Here is a 25,067-nt window from a genome sequence, read left to right as displayed (position 1 = left end):
AATATAAAATCTATAAATTCTTTTCTTTTTTTAAGCCTGTGTTGATCCTTGGAAACATCACATGCACAATAATACAACAACTGGAAAAGTGGCAACTAAGGAATTAGATATTTTAGCTCTTTTCTTTACATATATACACATTACAATAAAAATAATTTTATTTTGGTTGTTTGGTGGAAGTATCCTACAAGCTAAATTTTTAATTTCCAAACTCAAAATCTACTTTACCAATAGCTTACTAAAATCCAAATATATTAAAATTTCTATTATGTGCAGAAAAAAGGATTTACAGACTTCTAGATGGCCAACTTATCTACTATGAAGCGAACTAGAAGAACAGCAAAATAATAGTTATGTATGAATGCTCCTTCCGTAGACAATTGGACCCAAAGAGAAAAAAATTCACAGTTCAGTAAGATCCCTAACCCTGACCTTTTAAGTTTTTTTCTTTTTATACATTCAGTACAGTATCATGTAAGCTGTGCAAAACTTTACTTAAACTGGCAATCTGCCATATCAGTTGCATTTGTCTTTGGTACAAAAATAAACAATCGCATTAATGTGCAAGTATTTGTTTTCTTCCGGCCAAGTACCGAAAATGAGTTTTCTAGAGCCATCTTTTTTACAATACATTAGACTCTGTGGCATATCTACATTTTCAACATATTCCTATATACATTCAAAAATTTGTAAGCGCTGGAACAAATACATTAAAACCCATGAGACCATCTATACATCTTCTCTCCCACAAGGGTTTCTTACCATTTTATAGTTACATTTCTCCCCACCCACCCTCCCCCTCAATACAAGGCACAAAGAGTATACATTTTCTTACTTGCACAGACATTTAAATACCGTATCAAGCTCAGAAAACTATTTTTTATATGGCACACTAGCGTTATTGCCAGGTGTGCTATGTAAAAGTTATGGATGCAAAGAAAACTTATTGTTTAGTTTAGAACAAAAGAGCAATTATTCTTGAAAAAAAACCCTTCTTAATCTGAATTCTAAGTTTTTATTTTTCATGGAGCATAAACCTGCCATAACGTTTGGCATTTCGCAAGAATTTTACTTGCAAAAAACATGTTTTGCTCTTGCATGTTATATTATCTGGTCCTAGGTAAACTTAATTTAAAAATGAATATGTAGTCACCACATTTATGACAGAAGCAGATTTAAAACTACAAGATTTATGCTCCAAAATGCCAGTAAGCATTTTATACCATGCTTTCACTTATCTTACTACATTGTTATAAAAAGGAAAAAAATGATGGAACTGAAAACTGTGTTTTATAGAACGCTAAATTCACATGCAAACCAGAAATAATTTTACAATGTAGTACATGACACAGGCAGAGCTCTGACCAATGTGATTGGATCAAGTGATGTCTACTAAACTTTTGATGTTGGTATTCGTAGCCCTACAAGGCCTCCTGTAGGATCTCCTTCTGCTGTTTTTTCCAAAACTTGGTTCACAAATTCTGATGTTTGCCCAGATACAGGTGGCCCTGGAAAAATGAATGAAGACATATATTCAGATTGTGTTTTCTGCCTTCTGCTCATTGTTAATTCAGGATTTGTTAGTGCCTACACATATAAAATAGGGGAGGGGAACCTCGGCCCCTCAGGTCATTCTTGGTCCACCAGGCCCAACTATTTGCACCAGGGCGCCGGGCCGGTAGGTGGGGCGCTGCATGGCAAAGCCGCGCGGAAGCCATGCTACACACTGCAAGGATGGGGGCGCCGGAGCGATCTCCGCGCCTCAGCGCCAGGGCGCCCAACCTGCTCAAGACTGCCCTGGCTAAAGTCCTAGTAGCTCCTTGGTGTTGAGTTTGATCCACCACCTAAAATACAGCTTTTCATTGCAACATAATAGGGAGTATGTGAAGTGTATGACCAATGACCACAATCCTGAAGATTCGGGGTGGTGGTGGTGTGGGGGTAGTTTGTGCACCATAGCACTAGAGTAATAAATTAAGAGAAAGTCTGAGAGGGAGAAGTGAAAGGGTGTCTAGATCAGGGTACCAAACCTTTTTTTGGCACATCTTAAGTTGGAAATAAGTGTTGAGGGCACCTCTCTTTATTCAGGTGTCATTCAGGAGGAATGAAGATTCTGGTGGGTTGGAGCACTGGCCAGCACTTCACTTGCAATGAATCAGCAGAAATGTGTTATAAAACGTATCAGATGGGGGAGGGGCCTCACGGGTACTGTGGGTGCTGCACTGGAAAAGGTATCACTAGATCAGGGGTTGTCAACCTGGTCCCTACCGCCCACTAGTGGGCGTTTCAGGATTCTAGATGGGCGGTAGGGGGTTCTACGGCACAAGCTGAATCCTCCTTCCATCAAGCACTGGTGGGCGGTAAGGAAATTTTACTATCAAGTAAGATACATTAGTGGGCGGTAGGTATGAAAAGGTTGACTACCCCTGCACTAGATGATAGGGCAGCCCATAAAGAGAGTAAATAAGTTTGTTGGTGTTTCACCATCCTTTTTTCTTTATACAACAAGGTGAAGTGTGGGTCAGGGGAAAGTGGAAGAACAATTTTGAGACAAATGTAAAACCGATTAGAGGTGTTACAGACAGGGCTTTTTTTCAGCTAGAACAAGCCAGAACTTAGTTCCAGCACCTCTCAGGTGGGTGTCACTACCATTATAAGATAACAAGGTTTGTTGTGGCACCTCTTATAGAAAACTGGCACTGATCACAAGGCAATAGGTGATCACAACACCCAAGCAAAACATTCCACACAAAGTTGATTTGCATGATTAGAGCAAACATCTTATTTTCTCAGCAGTTGTTATGTGAAACTCAGTGCAATAGAGATCCTTGCTTTAAAAAAGTTGTTTGGAACAGTATATTCCCTGCCTGAAACATCTGAATATGGCCTCTGCTGTTGTGATGTTAGGTTGCATTAGTTAAAGGCAAGATCTCAGTGATTTTAAAAGTCAAGTCAATGGTAGTGTAGCAGGTGAACATAGTCTAAAGTTGTGGTATTTGTGCAAGCATTTTTCCCCAACATTTAGAAAAACTAATGATTTTTGGTACCATCACACTGGATGTTTACTTACCAAGAGTATCTTTAATAAGTACATCAAGCTTCTGACCCATATTGGCTACTCTGTCGTCTTTGGGACTCTGCACTCTGTTCACAATTTCTTGTTTGATGGAGTTGATCACAAACAGCAAGTTATCTGCAAGAAGAGACCAAGCAACAATGTAAATCTACTGGAATGTACCCTTTGGGGAAGGAAGAATACATCTCCCTATTTATTCATTTAACATTTGCTATAATGCCCCTTCAAAAATTTCAAGTCCATTTGAAATAACTACAACACAAACACAACACAACAATAGAAACTGGTGCTTAACATAGAACAGACGGGGAAGCCTGAGAAAATAAAAAATGCAATTAAAATATATTAATGTAAGCCACAACTAAACCTCCCTGGGAAAATTCCGCAAGCAAGGTGCTATGGCTAAAAAGGCCTTATCTTCCAGAGGTGCTTGCCAATAGCTATAACAAACATCTGGTGATCATCCAGTACTACTTTTTCTTCTTCTTTTTGCAAGTCACTTTGAGTTGCCATGACAAAAAAGTGGTTAATCAATTTAATAACAATAAAAAACAGATGATACTATTTTCTGTGGAGACAATAACCTGTCCATTATATATTTGGACCATCAGATTTCAAGCCTCATGAGCTGAGGCTGCAAGTAAACCCTGATGGCCTGCTTTGTCTAGACAGCATGCTCACACAAAGCGACAAAGGAAGTTATTTCAAGAAACTAGTTTGCTAATGAAGTCTTTTTCTGTTTTAAAGGCTTACCATATTCAGTGTTGAGACCCCACAGTTTCACCTTGTTGGCTTCATACTGGGCTTTCTTTTTAAGTCGGCAAGCTCTGTGAGAATGGAAGGCAAAAAAGAAGCTTAGAATATCCATCTAGCTGTCTTGGAGCATACCTGATGTTACTGTCCTGGCAGTCATCAATGCTATACAGGTGCCCCCATCCCCACCCCACCTACATGCACCCTGTTCATGTGGGTCACTGCTAAATAAATAAATAAATAGCCATTCTCTCACTCAGGTTTGCTGCCCAGAAGTTACCTGGGGCTGCTGCCTGAACAAGGGAAGGCGGCCTCAGATCAACCAGCGGTGCAGGGCGGGAGGCACCTTCTCCCCGCCCCCATGCTGACACCAGTTCTGCTGGGCACCCTTCTTGGCCATCACCCTCCATGGCCAGTTGCTGCGACCACATGCACTGGCTCTCCTCAGGGAAACAGGGAGGCAGGCTGGCTTGGGGCCAGCCGGGCAGAAGCCTCCAGCTATTTCCATTTCCCACATGCTCTCCCTATTAAAGTGGGGTGCTCCCCACTTTATGCAATTTCCCTTATGCGCATGGGGGCATGAAGCATAAGCTGCTGGGGGGGGGGGAGGAAGGACACCTATAATAGCTTAGATCTTATAATCGAATAGTCAAGATACTGAACGATAATTCCCAGCACTCATTAAGCTTTCACTGACAACACCATAGTCTTATGCAGACGTTTATTGCAAAGTATGACAACTTTCAGACTTAAATAGCATCGCTTAGTGTGAAGCCATTTGTGTAGGCTGGACATATTACACCATCATAATCAGATATGCCTCAAACATACCATAGAAGCAGGAATGGGGGGGGGGAGAAAAACAACCACGTGCTTCAGCACAACCAACTTTTTGCAGTACAATACTAGTCTGCAAACACTTGTCAAAATAGAATAATCCCCTCACCTCAGCATGTAGGTAGCCGTGTTGGTCTGGATCGAAGTAAAATAAAAAAATTCCTTCAGTAGCACCTTAAAGACCAACTAAGTTTTTATTTTGGTATGAGCTTTCGTGTGCATGCACACTTCTTCAGAAGAAGTGTGCATGCACACGAAAGCTCATACCAAAATAAAAACTTAGTTGGTCTTTAAGGTGCTACTGAAGGAATTTTTTTATTTTACTCAGCATGTAGTAATCTTAACTGCTAGTGATATTATTATTATTATTACTACTACAGTGATGATGATGATGCCTTACCGGGAAGCTAGCTTGTTTTTTTCTTTTCTTGACCTTGGTCTAGCTGTTAAAGGAAGTTCGCTGACTGGAGTCAAATCACTGATCACTTTATTCAGCTTTCTCAATTCATTCCCAATCTGTAGCAGTTTTTTAGGGTTAGGTGTCAGATCTTCTACATCTGTCCTCCGTGACTTCTTAACAGCATATTTCCCTATGCAAATACATACAAAAGCAGGTTATCTGATGGGTTGCTAGAATACTATGAATTACATTCAATTTTTAGAAATAGCTTTTATCCTACAACCTCCAATGGCACTGTTATGATTATTACCCAGTACAATATATAATCAATTATACAACTGGAAGGCAAAAAAAATTATGACAAGTGTCTTGAAAGGTGCATGTGCACCTGAAAGCAACAACATTTGTTTAAGGGACTGCTCTTACCATGATGTAATCCATTCTTCTGATACATGTTACTTGGTAGTGTATCTCGATTCCATTCTGAAGGCCTTAACATTCTCTCCTGCTGTGATGGTGTTAGTTGCTCACTATATTCCCAGAAGTATCTTCGCTTTCCTCTTTTCCGACAAGATATTGCGGTCATTTCTTTCAAGTCTTCTACAGAATCATTCTCATACCCTAAGACATAAAAAGTTGCAGTTCAGCAGTTTTCCCCTTCACCACAGCAACAGGGGCAGAAAAAAGGTTGCCCAAACCTGCATTAAAAGGCTCTAAAGCATTCCATTTATAACTCACTAGATTAGACCATGTTACAGGTAGGTAGCCGAGTTGGTCTGAGTCGAAGCAAAATAAAAAAATTCCTTCAGTAGCACCTTAAAGACCAACTAAGTTTATATTTTGGTATGAGCTTTCGTGTGCATGCACACTTCTTCAGATATTCTTCAGGTATCTGAAGAAGTGTGCATGCACACGAAAGCTCATACCAAAATATAAACTTAGTTGGTCTTTAAGGTGCTACTGAAGGAATTTTTTTATTTAGATTAGACCATCCTAGTTATTTCTAAACAAGATTCTGAAGCTTGAGAAGAGGACTAGAAAGACAAGCATGCAGAGGCATAGCAAGGTCAGGTGGTACCCAGTGGGAATTTTTTTTGGTCACCCCCCACATTGCAATTTTTGGGAATGTTGCCCAGCATCGTTGAGATTTTATTTAGGGAGGGTTGGCCTGCTGATCGTGCAAATACGCCCGGCTGCCGGCGCTGGCACCCTGGCGGGCACTGCTGACAACCCCTGGCTGGCAGCACTCGCATCACCGGCGGGTGGATTTCTGCGATTGGCATGATCATCGTTGTGGAAATCTGCCCATGGATCATGCAAATACGTCCAGCCACCGGGCATATATGCACGATCAGCAGTCGGATTTTCATGATCGATGGTCAGCGCTGGCACCCCCGGCAGGCAGTGCCGCATACCAACTAGGGGTGCAAACACTGCCACCGGGGGTGTCAGCGCCAACTGCAAAAATCCAACTGCTGATCGCATAAAACCACCCGCCGGTTATGACTGAAAAATAATTCACAACTCTTCCACTAACAAAAGTGTTATGGGGGTCATCAGCCTTGCCAACATACCCATTCAAAATTTCCCCCTTCCCCCCATACGTGCAGCACACCTAGCTCTAGATTACAAGCTTAAAATTACCTGGTTCAGAGAAAGTATCACTGATGTCATCATCTTTGTCATCCTCGTAATCTTCCTCCTCATCCTCGTTTTCAGATAGTTCATGCTCACTTCCGAAACCTTCATCGTGATCTTCATCCTCCACCTCTTCCTCTTCTTCTTCCTCCTCCTCCTCTGGATCAGCTTTGCCTGCACTGGCCTGCTCACCCAAACTGTCCGTGACGAAGAGGGAATAGTTGTGTTCTTCCTTTTTCTGTGAAGGATCTGAAACAGAGGTGCTGGCAGAGTTGCTGTTCTCCTCAGCAACTATTCCTGGAGTTTCTTGAGGTGGAGTGAGGAGCAGAGCCTGAGTCTCTTTAAAAGGCAACACTGGACTGTGACTCTGAAGGGAGTCATTCCCTTTCCGCTCTTGTTTCTTTGCTACAGCTCCACAGTAGCAGGTGTTTTCTTTTGCAGCATCAGCGTTTGCCTGGCTCATGGAAGACCTGCTCTGCAGTACTGGATTTATCTTTACTTTTGCCTTTTTAACATAATCTTTGCATTCAACATGAATGTTCACTTTCTCATTATTGTACACGTTGGTCTTCACCATGATTTGTGTGCTTGAATTGGGTTTGCCTCCTTTCAGGGCAGATTCTGATAAAGGTGCCTCAGCCTGGCCCGTCTTGGATGAACAAACTGGGGCTGCTGCTCTGGTTGCAATCTTCTTCGCTGGCAAAGAGGTTAACTGGGCTTGCTTTACACTGAACAGCAATTCTGGGTAGCACAGTGGATCTGAGACAGGCTGAGAGTCCTCACTGTTGAGCTGAGCCAGAGTTGGAGTTCTACCTATCACCTCTTCATCCTGGTACGGGCTTGAAAAATCATCAAGGCCCAAATAGTCCACCTCTTTTGTTCCCCAGATGTCACAGCTGGCTAGTTTGGTGTACTTTGTCAAATCTTCACAGTAGGTGTCCCACTGCTCCCAATTTGCGGGGAAAGAGGTTTCCGTATCCAGAATGTCTGTAAAGGACTCCAGGTTCTCAAGATCTTTACAGTCCTCTACAGAAAGGAGGTTATCCCTGGAACTCTGCTGGTAATCCATTTCTCTGTCCTACAGTGGCAGATGTAAAAATGTCAGTAAATAATGGTAAATTACTTTTCTCTCTGGATTCACCCTCAAGCCACGCCACAAAAAGCACTAATTTGCTGGTGACGTGCACCATACATACCTACAAAAGCTATTCATACCTCAAGGGAGAAATACTTCAACAGTTGTAATCCTAAAACACACTTACCAGGAAGTAAGCCTCACTGAACACAGTGGGAATTTCAAGAAAACATGCATAGGATTGTGCTGTCTTTCTGTCAGCTTTGAATCAAAGGCTTTTAAGAGGTCAGCAGTTCCCATGCCCAGTTCAATGAAAAGCCCATCAATTATAATTGCCTAGAAATAAGTGACTCATCTAGTTTAAGAGCGGAGTTAGTTGTCAGTGACACTGCTAAAATTAGGACAAGAGAGAAAGGGATCACTGATCTCACATTTCTAAAGTACAAAGCTGTATCATCTAGTCTGAAGAACTTTATTTTAACTGCATGAATAAAATACAAAATATCTTATTTGCTTTCTAATCACCTTCATTTGTATTTAACTAATAGTCTTTGACAAGTTCTGTTCAGAAATATTGAAGGAATCAAGCACAATTAGCTTAAGGAAAAGATTTGAGCAGAGGCAGTTTCCAGATACTTGTAAGTTCACCTACACTATGGGCTCCCTGCCTATTGATAACAGGCAGGGACCTTCACTGTACCCTGTTTACCCAGATACCCAGCACACTGATGTGTGTTTTAATCTGCTTTTAGTTCATTGCCAAATGCTAATTTTTTGAATGTTTTAAATTCTTGTTTTTACTGATAATACTATCCTGCAACCATGTGTTTGGCATTAAGTAAGTGTAAATAGTACTAATAAAGCTCAAATGGCAATAGTTTTAACTACTGAGTGTGGACTTTGGTTAAAGGCAAAGAAAAACAGTCCGACTTTGGGGGGGGGGGAGTTTGGCAACAAGTTGCCAAGGGAGCTTGTGGCACTTTCTCACTTGGGGGATTTTCCCAGGAACCAGAGATTCTACATGGGGCAGGACCAAGAGATCCGCTGGTTGTCTTCCAACTCTTTCTCTATTTCCCTCACTTTTAAAATGTCTTTTCTAACATCCAACCACTTCTGACTCCTCTTGGATGTAGCGATGTCAGCAATGCCTTGAAGTCTGCTCAAGCACAGTTCTTTTTTTACTTCTTTCTTGGCCAGCTTTGTCAGCCTTTCATTGGCAAGAAGCCACTGTTGCTGGGCTCAGGAATTGAGGATTCCTCAATTAGTGATTGAATTTAATAGAGAAGCAAAGCACAGCAAACTGGCCTTCAGTACACAGCTTGCTGAAAGGCACGCCCTCTCTTGTTTGAGAGGGGCTAAGGCCAGGCATCCCCAAACTTCGGCCCTCCAGATGTTTTGGACTACAATTCCCATCATCCCTGACCACGGGTCCTGTTAGCTAGGAATCATGGGCGTTGTAGACTAAAACATCTGGAGGGCCGCAGGTTGGGGATGCCTGGGCTAAGCTGTGCTTTATGCAGCTCAGAGAAAAATACAAGCAACTTACCACTTCATACATGAAATCTGGATCAGAACTGTTAGCCAACAGATCTGTGCTCGTCAGAGTCTGTTCTGAAAACATGTGGTTTTGAAAGGCATCCCCAAAAGGAGGGTCCATTCCACTCACACTAGGCTGCAACAGAATGTTAATACAGTCATACCTTATGTTGTGTCCGCTGCGGGTTGCGTTTTTCCACGCTACGAACGCGGCGGACCCAGAAGTGTTTACTTCCGGGTTTCACCGCGTGCTCATGCGCAGAAGCGCTCTATCGCGCGCATGCGCAAAAGCGCCACTCGGGTTGCGGACTTTTCGGGGTGCAAATGGCACCCCGGAACGGATTGGGTCCGCAACCCAAGGTACCACTGTAATTTGTAACACAAACAACCAGTTTGTAACAAAGAAACATTAAATCCTACTGAGCAATTGCTAACATTTTCCTTTAATGTGGTGCATATTCCACTTCTTCTTTAAATGGTAGCACCTTTTTACAGCAGTCAATCTGGAGCCACAGCTTGGGTTTAGCCAATTTTAAAACATGTTCTGCATATTTGCTAAGCTAAACAAAAGAAAGCTGGCTGATGAACTATGTCTTTTCTCACTGCCTATATACATATTAAGCAATTCTCTGGAAATATATATGTACAAAGGAAGGCCAATGACGATGTTTCTCATACATGTATTCCCATTATATTGTCCTTGGCATCCTGAATCAGTTAGCTGCTACATGCTAGATTCACATGTCATGGAAAAGCAGAAGCAAGAAGTTCCTAAAGTACTCAACGTTGGCTATATCCAATGGTGTGGCTCAGGTGGTGGCAAGGCTCCATCAGTGAAACAAGGAGGCAGGAATTTCCAGCAATTCTCTTTCCTCTTGCTGTTCCCCACCCCCACCCCAGTCAACTCTCTGAAACAGAAATTTGCTTCCTTCCATATTCTGCTAAGATAAGCTCTAGTGCCACCTCAAAACACATAAAATCAAAACCCAAGTAAAATTTATTGACTTCTTATATCAGGTAAGCGAATATAATACTGGGTATTACCTGAGGCATTTCCAGGCCCAGATCCCCCAAGTCTAAGTCCAAACTTGTTGTTTTCGTTGCTTGCAAATTCCGTTCCAGCTTTTCTTCAGGGTCAATAGGCAACATATAACTCATGCAATGGAGATTCACAGATTTATTTTCCTGGAAAAAGCTTCGTGTTGACTACATGGAACTTTTCTCTGGGGACTTTCTGCATGAAATAAAACCAAAACCAAATATTAAGTTTGCATTGAAATGAAGATTGCTCGATAATTTCTGAACAAAGAAAGTTTCCACAACCTAATACCCTTGAATCCTAATGTCAGAACTGCGCAAGTGCACCAATTCCAGTTTGAACACCGTTTGTGAGATTTTTTTTTACATAGCATGATCTGAATACATGGTTTTATGAAGTCCAAGAGGACAAGCACCTGCCTTGAGGAGCTTGGGCAGGGACCTGCTCTCTTGGACTTCATAATTTCATCACAGGGGAGAAAGTAGATAAAACAGAGAAGGAAGATGTGTTCAGAGCAATGAGAGAAGTGAGTGATTTTGGCAGAAGAGCAAGGGCTAGAGATGAGGGGACCACAGAGAGGGCATGAAAATCAGGAGTACTTGTTGAAGAGGCACAATGCAATGACTATATTTATGAAATGTTGAAATGGAGAATGACATGATTTGACAATGGACTGAATATGTGGACATATGAGGCAGGTGGTGAAGGGGTTCCAGAGAATTATCTTAATAGCTGGTGTTCCATTAAGCATCCATGTTTCAAGCTTTTCAGAACTTTAAAGGTCAGTACTACCACTGAGAATTGTATTTGGAAACAAATCAGGTGGCAGTGCTGCTGTTTTAAGACCGGCCAGAAAGGTTCTATTTGCTTAGTCATGTTCAGTAATCTAGTTGATGTATTCTGAACCAACTGCAGTTTCCAAACGGTATTGAAAAGCAGCTCTCTGTAGAACGCATTGCAGTAATCCAAACAGGATGTTACCGGGACATGGTTAACTGAGACTAGGCTGTTCAGAGAGCTACAAGCCTCATTTTAATATTACAACGCATATTCTAGCATAGCATCTGTTTGTGCTCCCCCCCACAAGATTTTAATATGTAATATTATTTTATAACGTATGGTTTTAAGACTGCTGTTTTAGTTGGAAAAATTGTGGGTTAACTTGTTTTAACCTCTGGTATTATTGAAATGGTTAAGGTATATTTTCTACTGCATGTAAACTACTTTTTAATATTCAGTGGTAAATAAATTTTATTATTTGTTTTTTTTTAATTGCAAATGTGCCAGAAGAGGGGAATTAAAATGTTCATATAAATCCCAAAGTGCCCATTCACAGGACACACTGATCAGGGTGGCTCTGCATGATCGATTTACTCAGGATTTTTCTTCTTCTAATCAGCCTCTGCTGGTGACTATGTATTTTGCCCTACTCTGCATCAGGTGTGACCAAATTATCTCATAACTTCTGATACAGAAAGGCAGCAGACTGCCCTCAGAGGTGGAACACCTAGAACAGTAACTCATACAGAACCATGAGGTAAGAATGGATAGTTTTTATTCGAACACCCTTTAAAGCCAAAAGCTTCTTGGTATGTGGTGAAGCATGCCTCAAAATTAAATTAAAAGGAAAGGAGACCTAATTCAGGTATGGTAAGTGGTGTCCCAAGATGCATATGGAAGATAAATGGACAGCTTTGTGCAGCAGCAGGAATAATTGTCATTAATATGAGCTCAGTAAAACACTCAAAAAGCCACAAGCACCATAATCATGCTTGAACGAGGCAGAGTCCCAATAATGTCTTGCTTCCAATAAATCTACTTTTTTGACAACTATGCAATGGATCACCCATTTAAAGTTTAATAATAATACTTGTCCTAGAATTTCTAGCTACTCCAGCTTCCCTGCCACCCCTGAAACCTGATGTTTAAGCTTTTTGGCAGATCGCCTCAAGGCATCAACTGTGCAACCCTTCAGTATACCACAAACACCAAGATTATGCAAAGGAATAACCCACTCAGCACCATGGCACTTCACAATGGGTTGCTGTAATGAATTTGCTTGTTAGTTCAGAAGCAAAAGTCCCCAATTAAAATCAATTCACTGGAAAAAAGTCCTTCTTTTTTATCTAGGAAACTGGAGGTAAAGCAAATGAGTGCCATAAAACAACAAAAATATTCTGCTTGCTTAAGGATTGTATGTTCATAAATTAAAATTGGCATACCTATCATTCCAATATCCTGCCTCCATTCTACATGCCTCATTATGCCTCTTTTCCTTAAAAAAGCTAAATTTAGTACAGTATAAAAGATGCTGCAGATCAGCTTGAAAGCTCGTGAATACAGTACAAGAATTAAGTTTGGGTTCAAACTGGACCATGAGCTACACAGCAGCAGGCAGGCAAACAGAGTTGTGCAAGGACAGCAGGCCTGGTTCTGACTAGAACTTAAACTAGTTCCTTTAGTTGCAAAGTGGAGAACATTAGAAGAATGCTTTATCTACATTTAACGGTTAAGAAAATAAAAGTCATTTATCTCTTACACCCAATTTACATGAAAGAAAACTCCCCTGAAGCATTTTAATCCATGTGCCACCAGTATGATCATAGACCACAAGACTATAAGACAAACAAGAGCTCTATAACTTGAAGCTATCTCCTCACACACAGCTTTAATTTTAGAAACCTGCAGTTGTTTCAAAAGCTTCTCTGGATCAATTAACTTCCACTGTACAATTTAAATACTGCCTAAGGATCACAACTTGAGAGCACTGAGCACTCTATGCTATGGTTACCAGATTTTTTTCAATGAATCTGGGGACACTTATTTTATTTTTTTAAGCCGAGTAGCAACAGGGAGTCAGTAGTGGGGATGGAGAGGCAAAATACCCTGGGCCCAAGCACACATGCATATCCCGAGCCTTCCCCAAGGATTTGCCCCCTTCCCCCTTTGTTTTGACAGATCGGGGGAGGCTCGGGAGTCGCGGGCAGGCATTGCCCAGGAGGGGCGCAAGGCGTGCGGTTTCTCTGCCAGCAAGGTGCAAAGCCCTTCTTTCGCACCTTGTGAAACATAAATAAGCAGAGTTTTTGAAAAACTGGGCAATGGCCGGCTGGCCGCAACTCCCAAGCCTCCCCTGATCAGTCAAAACAAAGGGGGAAGGGGGCAGGAAATCTGTACTGCCGGACGTCCCCGGTTCCCCTTTGGCAGTGGCGGTGGCAGCATCAGTCAGCAGCCCGGAGCCAGCCTGGTAGCACAGTCGGCTCTGGCTGGCTTCAGGAGCTGCTCGCTGCCGTGGCTCCTGCCATTTTTCCTCACCGGAAACATCATATGGGGACTTTCGGTGAGAAAAAATGGCGGGCCCCACTGCAGTGAGCAGCTCCTGAAGCCAGCCAGAGCCAACTGCGCTACCAGGCTGGCTCCAGGCTGCTGAGGCTGCCGCTGTCCTGTTTCCCAGGGACAGGTTTGCAAATCTGAGTATATTCCGGGGACGGAATTTGTCCAGGGACAGATTTGTAAATCCGGGCACTGTCCCCTGGGACGCCTGGTAACCCTACTCTCTGCAATACTTTGAAACATAAGGAACACGATTAAAGGAATGATTTCTAATGTGATACCTGGTGATTTATAATCTAGAACCACAAGAGCAGAACCGTTTTACTGATATTTTAGAGAACCTTCTTCAATTTAAGCTTCTGCTAACAACAAAGCTCCACACTTTATGCAACAATCAAATTTGCCACCGGTTAATAGTCGGCACTGGTTTTGAACCCGTGGACCATGAGGTCGAAGGGTCAAATGTGAGACTCCACCCCTTACTGTCTGGTCATTGGGACTCTCTCCAGGCCACACCCCTCATTAGCTCTACTTCATACCTTCCTTGAACGCTTTTGCCTGGCTGGATTGTGTCCTTGAATTCTTATAATGTATCTTGCTTCTCTGAGTGGATACAGAGAGGTGTGTGAGTTTATGTAGATGCTAACCTACGGTATGAAAGTAAAATTTGCTTCTAATGCTGTCACTGCGTTTGCCTCTGGCCCTGCCTACCATCGGCACATGGCCTCTGGAAGGTTGCCTAGAAGGGAATACAGCTCTTGTGTTGAAAACAATTCCCCATCCCTGCCATCTAACTTATCTGTAGCAAACATGTGCAATGGAAGCGACAAGTGTGTACTGTATTCTGAAAACACCCAGGTGCAACTCAGTCAAGCCATGGTATTCTCAATCTTCATGCAAAGTAGGAGGCCACCTTTGGAAGCCATAGGGGGCCTACATAAGCATTTCAGTTACAAAAGGGAAGAGACTTATTGGCTTATCACATCTAACAGTAGTACCTAGAATACAGATTCTGCCCTTATTACTCTTCTGACTTGTCAATGAGTTCTAAACTTTTTCCTGCCCAAAACACTTTAACATGGACAATTCTGTCAAAGAAATTTGAGCAAAACATCAAACTAGTTAAAAAAAAGTTTTAGCATTATTTTCACCACCTGGTTTTAGAGATTTTGGAGGACCAAATGCTAGTTAACAACACGAGGTATACATGCCCATATTTTCCCAATATTTTCCTTCTCATAAGATACCAATCAGGGCTAAATTAGATATGATGTTAAAGGTTTGAAAGCAATTAACTTGCACACTTTGGGTTATGTAAATAGCAGCCATAGCAAAGCCTGAGTAGCCAAAGGGATCATGGGGGAGGGGAAAGTTTAATACACTTCCCCGCTGCCAGGTCTGACAAAAATCACATATCTGAAGCTGTTGTTCACATTTCTAGAGAAGCTTCAACTTGGGAGATAAAAAATGTGAGGGACAGGGAATACCGAGAGGTCCCGCCCATCTTAAGGTCCAGCCCATCCCCAAGCGCTGGGGAGAGCTCTGCCTCCAGCGGAGAATCAGGAAGTGGTGGCCGAGGCTCAGGCAAGGTTGCGGAGCCACTGACCCAGGTGGGACAGGAAGGGGGGAGCCCGGGGGGAAGGCCAATCCCCCGACTCCGGAATTGCGCAAAAAACGTCGGGGGAAGAGGCTGGGTCTCCCCAAGTTTCTTTGTTGGAAGAAAACGCGCCAAAGTCCATTCGGAGGTTCTGACACCTGACCGAAAGCATGTATATAGATCGCTCTGAGCACTGTAAATAATCAGCACAATAAAAGTCTAAAAGGACTATGCTGCGAGGAGTCGTTACTCTAGAGTAGCTGCATCAGCGCCTCTGACAAAAAATGTGCACATTAATTGCATTCACACAATTAACACTATGTCTAGTTCAACCCTCAAAGAAGTCCCAAACAATGACAAATTGTATCCAGATGTTTTACTCTTAGAAAACTTGCTTTTTCTTCTTCTTGATGATGTAAGGGACCATGAGGATTATTTTCTCAAAATTACAAACTTTCTGCAAGCAAGTTCCCTCCTCTTGTTTGTATCTGTGAGTTCTTGCTCCTACCATTCTTTTTTACTGTCTTACAGAAGGTGGCCTTTCAAGCAGAGTGTGGTATTTATAGAAAGATCTTTTTTTTCCCTCTGTCTGCTGCCTGGTGTACAGAACACTTTAGAGTCAAGACTTCAAATGCACAAAAGAATCATCTGCTCTATTAATAGTTTTCAAAAACAACTTTAGCATTCAAGACCGTGGTGCCAGATTACGAAAACTGTTTCATGCTATGAATGTGTCCTTATGAAAGAATTCATGTCCAGTAGCTAACTGGTTACGCAGTGATACTTTGCTTCCGCACATTACATAAGCGTGTTGGCAAATACTAGTTCATATCACTGTCAGTTAGCTTGTCAGTCTATTTTAAGACAGAGGTAACTATCCCCAATCCTGTAGCCAACAGTCAAAATTTCATCTTTGTGGCCACTGTGATGTGTGAGGTCTTCTGCGTTCATTACAAAGTTTTATTCCCCTCAATACTGTGAACACACTCCCAAAGGTAAATTGATTATGGAGTTATAATTCTGTAGAAGACATGCCATATTGCACTGAACCCTAAACTATGAATTCAATGCTGTCCATTTTGAGGATGGCCACATGCCAAGGAGAGTCATTTTGTGGTAGTGCCCATGGTGCTACCTTAAAATTTCAGAAGTGCTCATGTACCCCAAAAGGTTGAGGACCCCTCTTAGGGCCTACATATGTTATTTATACATGTCCCGTAGGTGTGTGTGTGTGAAGGGATGATGTATTAAAACTACTTTCAGTAACGAGCCATTAACTCCCCACCATGAGTCTGACCAAACTGCGGGAGGCAGTGGAAGACAGGAGTGCCTGGCGTGCTCTGGTCCATGGGGTCACGAAGAGTCGGACACGACTAAACAACAACAACAACAACAACAGTATTTACAAGAGTTAAAAAGAAATACTTCCCTCAGAAACGTCATTTGCTGAAAACACCAAATTTGTTGAGATGCAGTAAAAAACCACTGTATAGTACTTTGAACATTAGATGCACTTTAGAAATGAACTATGGAAACAGGCAAATTTGATTTTCATTTTATCATGGCTATGAATGAAAACACTATCTGTTTCTCCTAAAAACTTGAAATACAAACAGAACAGAAAGTGAAATAGCTAAACAATTATGCAACTGATACATGTTCCGAAACAACAAAAAACTGGAGGTCAATCTAGTACAAACGTTTAGTAGGGGAATAGTTTAGAAGCAAGGAGTGGGTACCGTAATCTTCAATGATCAAATTATTTTCAGTTTGTGCTCTAATTCTGAAGCTAAGAATCAGTAGGGTGATATTTTTAAATATTGCATTTTAGCTGTCTGCTGTTGGTATTGCCTCTATTCTTGCTGGCTTGATCATGAAGTAACTAGGAAATTTAGCATCCAGAAATTTGAGGCGGGAAGGTGGAGGATGCCTCCATTCTAGTTATTGCAGGTAAGGGGGGAATTACAGGAGTGACAGGAATTGCTGGTGCCAGTGAAAAGGTCAGCTAAACATTTGCCTAGCCCTCCTTCTAAGTCCTTTTCCCAGCCATGCCTTGCTAACTTGTTCTTGGACTCACAAGGTAATGCTGCTTAATAATTAAGAAAATCTCCTTAATTCTTGATTTGATTATGGATGATGAAGCTATTCTGACTTGTATCACCAAGACATGGATCGACAAGCTGGGAGTAGATCCCTCTCAGTTGTGTACATCTGAGCAGTCTGTGCAGAACTACCACAGATTGGGCATTGCCATAGAGTAATTCCTTTACAACTATGCTAGGAATAGTAGTTCCTAATAGGAACCCGAGCTAATAGGAACTGGGAGCTTTTGGAAATTTCCCCTCTTGCTGCTGCTTTCTCACTGATGCAGGGACAATAAAAGGAGTATTTATAACCCCTTCAGGCTGGCTTGTCTTTCACATGAAGCCCCTGTGACTTGTCCTTCCATGTTTTACAAAGGAGAAGAGAAACCAAAGAGAGGGAGGCACTGACTGCAATTTCAAGCTTTTCTATTAGGGATCAAGTTTTACTGGATCGCTGCCCATAACCTGTTCTCTAAAATGGTAAAGGCTGCTATGACAATCATAGGGGCTGTACAGGTCAAATATTTGACTTGGGTTTTCTCATCTGGTCTAGGAGGGTGGTTTAATTTGAGGTTCAGGCTGATAACAGCCATCCCTCTCTGAAGGGTGGTGTACCAATTTGAACAGCCTGACCCTGAAGACCACTCAAGAAACCGCTTGAGGAGGTTTCCATTGGCAAAGCTGGTTCCAGACAGAGATGAGTCTGGGACTGGACACGGTTGCTCCTAAACATCCTCTTCTACTAGTCACAGTTCAATGATTTTTCAGTGAGCTGGAAGTCATGAAGCGAAAGGGTGATGAAACAGAGAAAAGGATAGGGACATAGGTGGTGGAAAACTCAAAGAGTTTGATGACATATGGCTAAAACACACAATTGAGCCTACTCTGTGAGAGATCGTAGTGTCATTATTGCACCTGTTCAGTGCCATTCAACAGAGCTTTCCTGACTAATATAGGATCCACTGCAATCTGGCCACATTAAGGAAGACATTAAGGAACCATCAAAAGCCACCTATGACATGCTTACTAAGCACTTAAAGCAGGGGTGCATAATCTGTGCTCCTGCAGATGTTAAATAAAAAAATTCCTTCAGTAGCACCTTAAAGACCAACTAAGTTTTTATTTTGGTATGAGCTTTCGTGTGCATGCACACTTCTTCAGATACCAAAATACCGAAAGCTCATACCAAAATAAAAACTTAGTTGGTCTTTAAGGTGCTACTGAAGGAATTTTTTTATTTTACTTCGATCCAGACCAACACGGCTACCTACCTGCAGATGTTGTTGGACTACAACTCACATCAGCCACAGCCAGCATAGCCAGTGGTCAAGGAGGACAGATGCTGTAGTTCAGCAACATCTGGAGGGCCTCAGGTTAGCCACCTTTTAAACGATAAAATTACTTTTAATCACTGTGACTTAGGTCTCTGTTAACACAGTTCAGTCATCAGATGTGTCCAGGGGCTGAGTAAAGAGTGACTTGCCATATGTGGCAGGAGTTGCCCTGTCCTCCTGGCCACTACTCCTGGATGAGATTTTTTTTTAAAGGTACTGCTATGCCATTTAATAGTCAGAATTTCTATGTGGTGCACATAAAATGTTTTAAAAGCCTTACAAGGAATAAAAACAATTAAAATGTATCACAGAAACGGAATTTGGGGGGGAGAGTGCTTCCACAAGGCAAGGCAACCAGTCAGCCAGCTGCTGCTTTTCTGGACAGCCAGAATCTGCTTAGACATAACTATATTACTGCTATAGGAACTGACTTTAAAATTTGTGTTTGCTTTCCCCGCCTCCCACCTATTCTTTTTTTCTCATGTGTCATCTCTTTTTAAATTGTGACTCTGAGGGAAGGAGCCAATTTACTACTGATTTTTGTAAGCTGTTCTGAGTGCCTTTTTGGCTAAATTGTGGGGTATAACTGTCTTAAATAAGTAAATAATTGTTCCTCCATTGCCCCTCACTGCTCATTAGCCTCAAGTAGGGCTTTAACCCACAGGGCCCAAGAGGTAATGAGCACCTCTTCATGATAAGGGGCAATCATGAGGCTGCTCCTGAAAAACAAAAATACTAAATTATTTTCAGTATTAGGGGAAAAAAATCTCTTTTTTTAAGGAACAGAAGATGTTTTCTTTTTGAGTGATGCACTTAAAGTCCTCATAAAACCACTAAAAAGTGCTAAAGAACAATGGTATAAGTTGGTTTTCCAGTGTACTGGTTGTCTCCAGTTGCCTCAAACATGATTGAGATTCTGTTCCCACACAAGGAATATGATACCTTGCTATGGGCAAGCATAAATAAAAGCTGCCAGGGAAAGAAAAGGATTATTTTGTAAATTGAAATAATGCAGAGCTGCAATTCATATAGAGAAATCCCTCCTCGCTACAACCCCACTATTCACTGCTAACAAGTACTGTAACAGGAAAGCAGAATTGCCAGCACTTACAGCCTCACCCAGCTTCTTTTCAGTGTTGGCATATAATTATTTAAAGAGTGCCTCCTGCTCCCAAGTGTTACATGTAATGAAAGCACCTCACTTCCATGCAACTAGGACAATGTACCAGGAGGTGTACAGACTAAATCCTGCACCCTGTAATTAGACAAAGAAGTAAAAGGTTTGGGAGTCTCTTGATTCTACCATAATACATTACAGTACATTACTTAATATTCTCCCATCAAGCCCTTAAAAAGTTTTAACTTGACATTACAGTGGTACCTCAGTTTAAGAACAGTCCTGTTTACGAACGATTCCATTTATGAACTCTGCAAAACCGGAAGTAGTGTCTCGGTTTGTGAACTTTACCTTGGTCTAAGAACAGAATCCAAACGGTGGAAGGGCCCTGGCGGCAACAGGCCTCATTAGGGAAAGTGTGCCTCGGTTTAAGAACGTTTTCATTTTAAGAATGGACTTCCAGAACAGATTAAGTTTGTAAACCGAGGTACCACTGTACTTGTATTGCTTTTGCAAGTGAGCAAGCCTGCAATACAGGTTAGCACTCTAATTTTACAGAAAGAAAACCAAACAAAAATAAAGAGCACGTGGCATACTACTATACTCCACCAATGCTCAATTACAAATGTTAAGCTTAAAAACAAGAAAGGAACCTAGTGCTGAGGGAATCCACAGTACAGTACAAAGCAAATCTGCAACACAGAGCAGCAGAACCTGCCTTAGATGGAATCAAACAACTGGTATATCTAGCCTGTATTGTCAATACCAACCAGCAGCTGTTCTCCAGGGTTTCATACAATAGTCATAGGAACATAGGAAGACCACTGGTCCATCTTACAATGGTTGCAGATCTCCAGGGCTTCAGGCAGAAGTGTTTCCCAGTCCTACATAAAGATGCTGAAGACTGAAGCTGGGACCTTTGGTGGAGATGCTCTACCACCAAGCTCTTTGTCAAACTCTTGTTTGTTTAGGAACTGCAGCATCACATGCAACAATGACTGTGTATGTGGCAAGGAGTAAGGTACCAGGGCCAAAGCAGCAGCTTTAAACTCAAGCAGCAACTCCTTGGACTCAACCATAGAAAATTCCACACAAGATACTGGCTGGACATACTTCATTTGGAAGTATTGCACCATATGCAGGATAGGAAGGCTGAGAGATAAATAGGACAAAAAGGAATCTTACAAGAAGCTTGTACAAAAAAATTGAGGTTGCTTCAGTGATCTTTGTAGAGATAATGCCTTCTGTCCTGTACTGGTTGCAGAAGAGAAGGTAGCCCTTCTACATTATCACAAAACACAGGCATTTAAAATAAAAACACATTAACCTCTCTGGTTTATACCTTAAAACAGTGGTTCCCATACCCCTTCTCATCACTTGAAAATTACTGAGGGTCTAGGCAGACCACTTAATGATTTTTCTGCCTGTGGTACAAGCTGCAATACACTGTGATAGATGTTGTATAATTTTTAATTGCATTTTTATTGGGGGTTTTTATTTCTTATATTCTTTTCTTATATTGCACCTTATTGTATTACATTCTGAATTCAAATTGCAATAAAATACAATATAATAAAAATACAATTAAAAATCAATGCATATATTTAACGCAGACATACTACAAACCACCTGAATGAAGCTCATTGACCACTGGTGGGCCACAGACGAGTTTAGGAACTACTGCTTTGAATGCACTGATTCCTGAACAGCAATATACCGTAGAAGCCACCTAAATAAATAAAATCACTGAACTATAGCAAGACATATAGACCTTGTCTCTTTAACTGTATTCATTTTATTCCATCCCTGGACTTGGTTATGTGTCTCGATAATGATTTATAATGGTGGGTGCACATTTTTCCTGCATAGTGTTTTTTTTTGAAGCAACGAAATTATGTTTAGCTTTATACCGTGTTTCTCCAAAAATAAGACACCGTCTTATATTTATTCTTCCTAAAAAACCCCCACAGTGGCTTATTTTCAGGGGATGCCTTATTTTTTATTATGCGTCCAGCCTCGTCTCTTCCTTGGGGCCCTCCAGAACTGCGCCTATCACTATGTCTTATTTTCTGGGTATGGCTTATATTGCGCAAATGCTTAGAAATCTTGCTATGGCTTATTTTCTGGGTATGCCTTATTTTAGGAGAAACAGGGTAATGGCTTGCTGCGGGTATAAACATTCCTGTGCTTCTGCAAGGACATAAATATACTGCAGTTCCAAAAATTAAACAACAATGCAAAAAATTACATGGAGCATGATTATTGCAACTCGTGTGAATACTAAAACCTTTCACGTGAAAAGGAACCGCACCTTTTCCAGAGAGAAAGGTGAAAGATAGGAAACCGCCCCTATACAGTAGTGGAAATGTGCTCTCTAAAAACTCATGGCAACTGTGACCTGACTGGCGCCTGCTTTTTGGTGCATGCCCGCATGCCTGCCCCAACATACTTTGGCAGCGGCACAACAGAGTTGGCATGACTTTTTTCCCTGCAGGAAAAGGAGCATTAAATCCAAAAAGTCCCTCCAGCCTGCAGAAATTTGCTCTGCCCAGGGCTCGCCTGCTCTACGGGGTGGGGACGGGGCCTTCAGCAACCTCCTAATCTCCAGCCCCTTTTTATTTTATCTCCCCGATGCCACAGCCCCCCCTCGGCTAGGCTGACCCACTAACACACCTCCCGTCCAACATGGCTGACCCACCAAACGCACCGAAACACAGCCGACCGAGTTGTCACTTGGCCCCACCCCCTCCCTGGTCGCATTGGCCCGCCTAATTCCAAGCCCCGCTGCCATTGGGCTGGTTCCCCGTCAGTCTCTCTGCCCAGCGGCCTCCCCCAAGCTAGCATGAGGTGACATGTAAACAAATCACTTTCTGGATGTTCCGAAGTGAGCGGGACTCCGCCGGCCCACGCCCTCCGTCCTCCCCAAGCCAAGGGCGGGGAAGGGATCCGGGGGGAGGAGGGGAAGGACCCCCCTCCAAGCACCTGACCCGCGAGGGCAGCGACATTCTGTACCACAAGATCACTTGTGTGTCATAAGGAGTGGGTGGAAGAGAAGGCAGCTGTGACCTGCCTTTGTGGGTGGGGCAGTGGAGAGCAAGAACGAGAGGGGGATCCGAACAGACTGCATGTCCCCCTGAATGAAAGGGGTGCCGGCAAGCCTCCGGTTCCGCCCCCTCCCCTTGTGGGGCCAAACTCAGTTGCCACTTTCCCAAAGTCCTATCATTGCAACGAAACCGAGGATTTCTCCCGCACCCCACCGAGACGCAGAGTATCACAAGACTGAACTGACCGATTTTCATCCTTTTCTGCCAACGCCTCTTTTGCAAAATACAACATTTCTTTCTTGGACTCCGCACCGTTTACTTGGTTTCCACGTTCTATTCTCTTAGCTGGACCGTGGCAAAGACAGGAGGACTCAGGCAATCCCCCGAGAGGTTTCACTTCCCCACCCCTCATGCAGTCTAAGCAGGCAATAAAATGGGAACACGTGTAGCCTTTAGGTGTAACACGATTTGAAGCAGAAGGATTCTGGAAGTTTGTCTCTCCTAATCTTGACGGCTATTTAGTAATAGTTCGTCATTAACTATTTTTCCTTCGTTCTTTTTGCAACAACGACTTCTGGCAACACTTTCATCCTTAAAGGATTCAGCTTTTCTGGGAGACGAAAGATCTGAACCGACACAACTCAAGATCTTAGCTCCTTTCGTTTTAGATACCTACCACAGGCTTAGAGGAAACGTGTGGACGACTGCGAAAACTAGGCAAACAGCTTCTTATCATCCTCCACCTTGTCATAAACATATTAAGCCACCTTTTGAAAACAACCAGGTTGCACTAAGTCTCTCAAGATGGAAATAGGGCAGAAGGTAAGCACTGGATTATTCTAACTACCATTAGAGAAGTCCACACTATCACCACACCTACCATCGGCCACCTCCTACATCTTACAAGGAAAAGGAAACTTACAAAATCAAAAGCTTCCCCAAGCTCCCCCTTCCCCACGCCCCTCCCTCCCATGCTCCTCTGCAGTCCTAGGAGAAGGCAAAGCCTCCCAGCGAGACAAGCAAGCAAGTACACGCCCCTTTCTTCCATATCCTTTCCCATGTAGGGGCGAGAGGCCAAAAGGAACCAGAACTGCTTTCGCTGCAGGAATCCTGCACAATCGCTGCTACCGTAGGATTAAGGGGACGCTCCGGGGGCGCGCAGCCCCTTGCCCTCCTTCCTTGAGTAAAGACCACACACCTAGCCTAATCCTCCAGCCAGCAGTTGCTCCCGAAGCTGCCTCCACGCCCCCTTTCTGAAGCAAAAGCTGCGGCAGAAGAAACAGCAACTTTAGATCTCTCCTCCCGACACGATCTCTCTTTTCCCCCGCAGCCTTCCCAGCAGAGGACTGTCGCCTCCCGGGGTCAACAGCAAGACAAACTCCCCGCACCCTCAAAAAAAGGGGGGGGGGCGCACAGCAACCCACCTCCCTCCTCCTGCCTCCCACCAGCCCGGGCCTTTTCAGGGAACTGCTGGGACTTTCAGCTCCGTTTCTCTCCCCTCCTTCCGCGCTGGGGCATTACGGCCACCGCTACACCCCCTTCAAGCTCCTGCCCCCCACCCTCCGCCTCGGGGGCTCCAGCCTTTTCCGCCTCACCCTTCGGCCCCTCACCTGTCGCCCCGACCCAGTGGGGTGATGGGGGTTGTCTCAGTGGGGGCCCCCACTTCTGCAGATGCTCCAGCCCTGGCCCGGCCCCTCCATGCCGCTCTGGGGTTTGTTTTGTTTATGTCCCTTCCTGACGGGTTCCCGGAAATCGCGTGACTTGCCCCCATCACGTGGGCTTTTTATTAAAAAAAAAAACCGGGGGAGGGGAAGGGAAAAGCAAAGCCAGGAGAAGGCAGAAAGTGAGGAAGCCAAGACCACCAATCAGAGAGCGAGGAGCCGAGAGCCAATCAGCGGCCGCAGAAACTGTTTTCCTTTCTCACGTGACCGCTTCAAGTGAGAAGGGCGGGGGAGGATTGAAGGAAGAGAACGTTCTGTTCTCAGCTCTCACGCGGCGGCGGCGGCGGCGGCGGCGAGCCCGAGAGAGGCACAGCGGTGGCAGCTGCTAGTTTCGAGCCGCACGCCGAGCTCAGGGGAGAAAGGAAGGAATAAGAGGGACCAAACTCCTTTCTCTGCATTCGGCTGAGCATTTGCTATGGCAGGGATAGGTAACCTGTGGGCTTCCAGGTATTTATGGACTACAGTTCCCATCATCACTGGCTAAGC

The 25,067-nt window shown here is 43.3% G+C and overlaps 1 protein-coding gene across 3 annotated transcripts; it reads right to left on the bottom strand.

Moving 5' to 3' along the window:
• Positions 1 to 1,248: 1,248 nt before the first annotated feature.
• CREBRF (CREB3 regulatory factor) lies at positions 1,249 to 24,607 on the bottom strand. 3 transcript variants are annotated; one of them, XM_035105303.3, is made up of 9 exons: positions 24,471 to 24,607; positions 10,360 to 10,549; positions 9,326 to 9,451; positions 6,711 to 7,782; positions 5,493 to 5,687; positions 5,067 to 5,256; positions 3,830 to 3,903; positions 3,071 to 3,193; positions 1,249 to 1,508 (listed from the first exon to the last, which is right to left on the bottom strand). In XM_035105303.3, exons 2-9 carry the CDS (start codon positions 10,471 to 10,473, stop codon positions 1,393 to 1,395), a joined length of 2,010 nt encoding a protein of 669 aa, XP_034961194.1. In that variant the 5' UTR covers positions 10,474 to 10,549; positions 24,471 to 24,607; the 3' UTR covers positions 1,249 to 1,392. The 3 variants fall into 3 exon arrangements, with proteins under 3 accessions (XP_034961194.1, XP_088517966.1, XP_034961195.1); XM_088661840.1 differs by lacking the exon at positions 24,471 to 24,607 and adding an exon at positions 23,537 to 23,630; XM_035105304.3 differs by lacking the exon at positions 9,326 to 9,451.
• Positions 24,608 to 25,067: the final 460 nt, after the last annotated feature.

Source organism: Zootoca vivipara, chromosome 2, assembly GCF_965207765.1.
Source record: "Zootoca vivipara chromosome 2, rZooViv2.hap1.1, whole genome shotgun sequence".
Lineage (NCBI taxonomy): Eukaryota > Metazoa > Chordata > Lepidosauria > Squamata > Lacertidae > Zootoca > Zootoca vivipara.
This window is presented reverse-complemented; position numbering and strand designations above follow the sequence as displayed.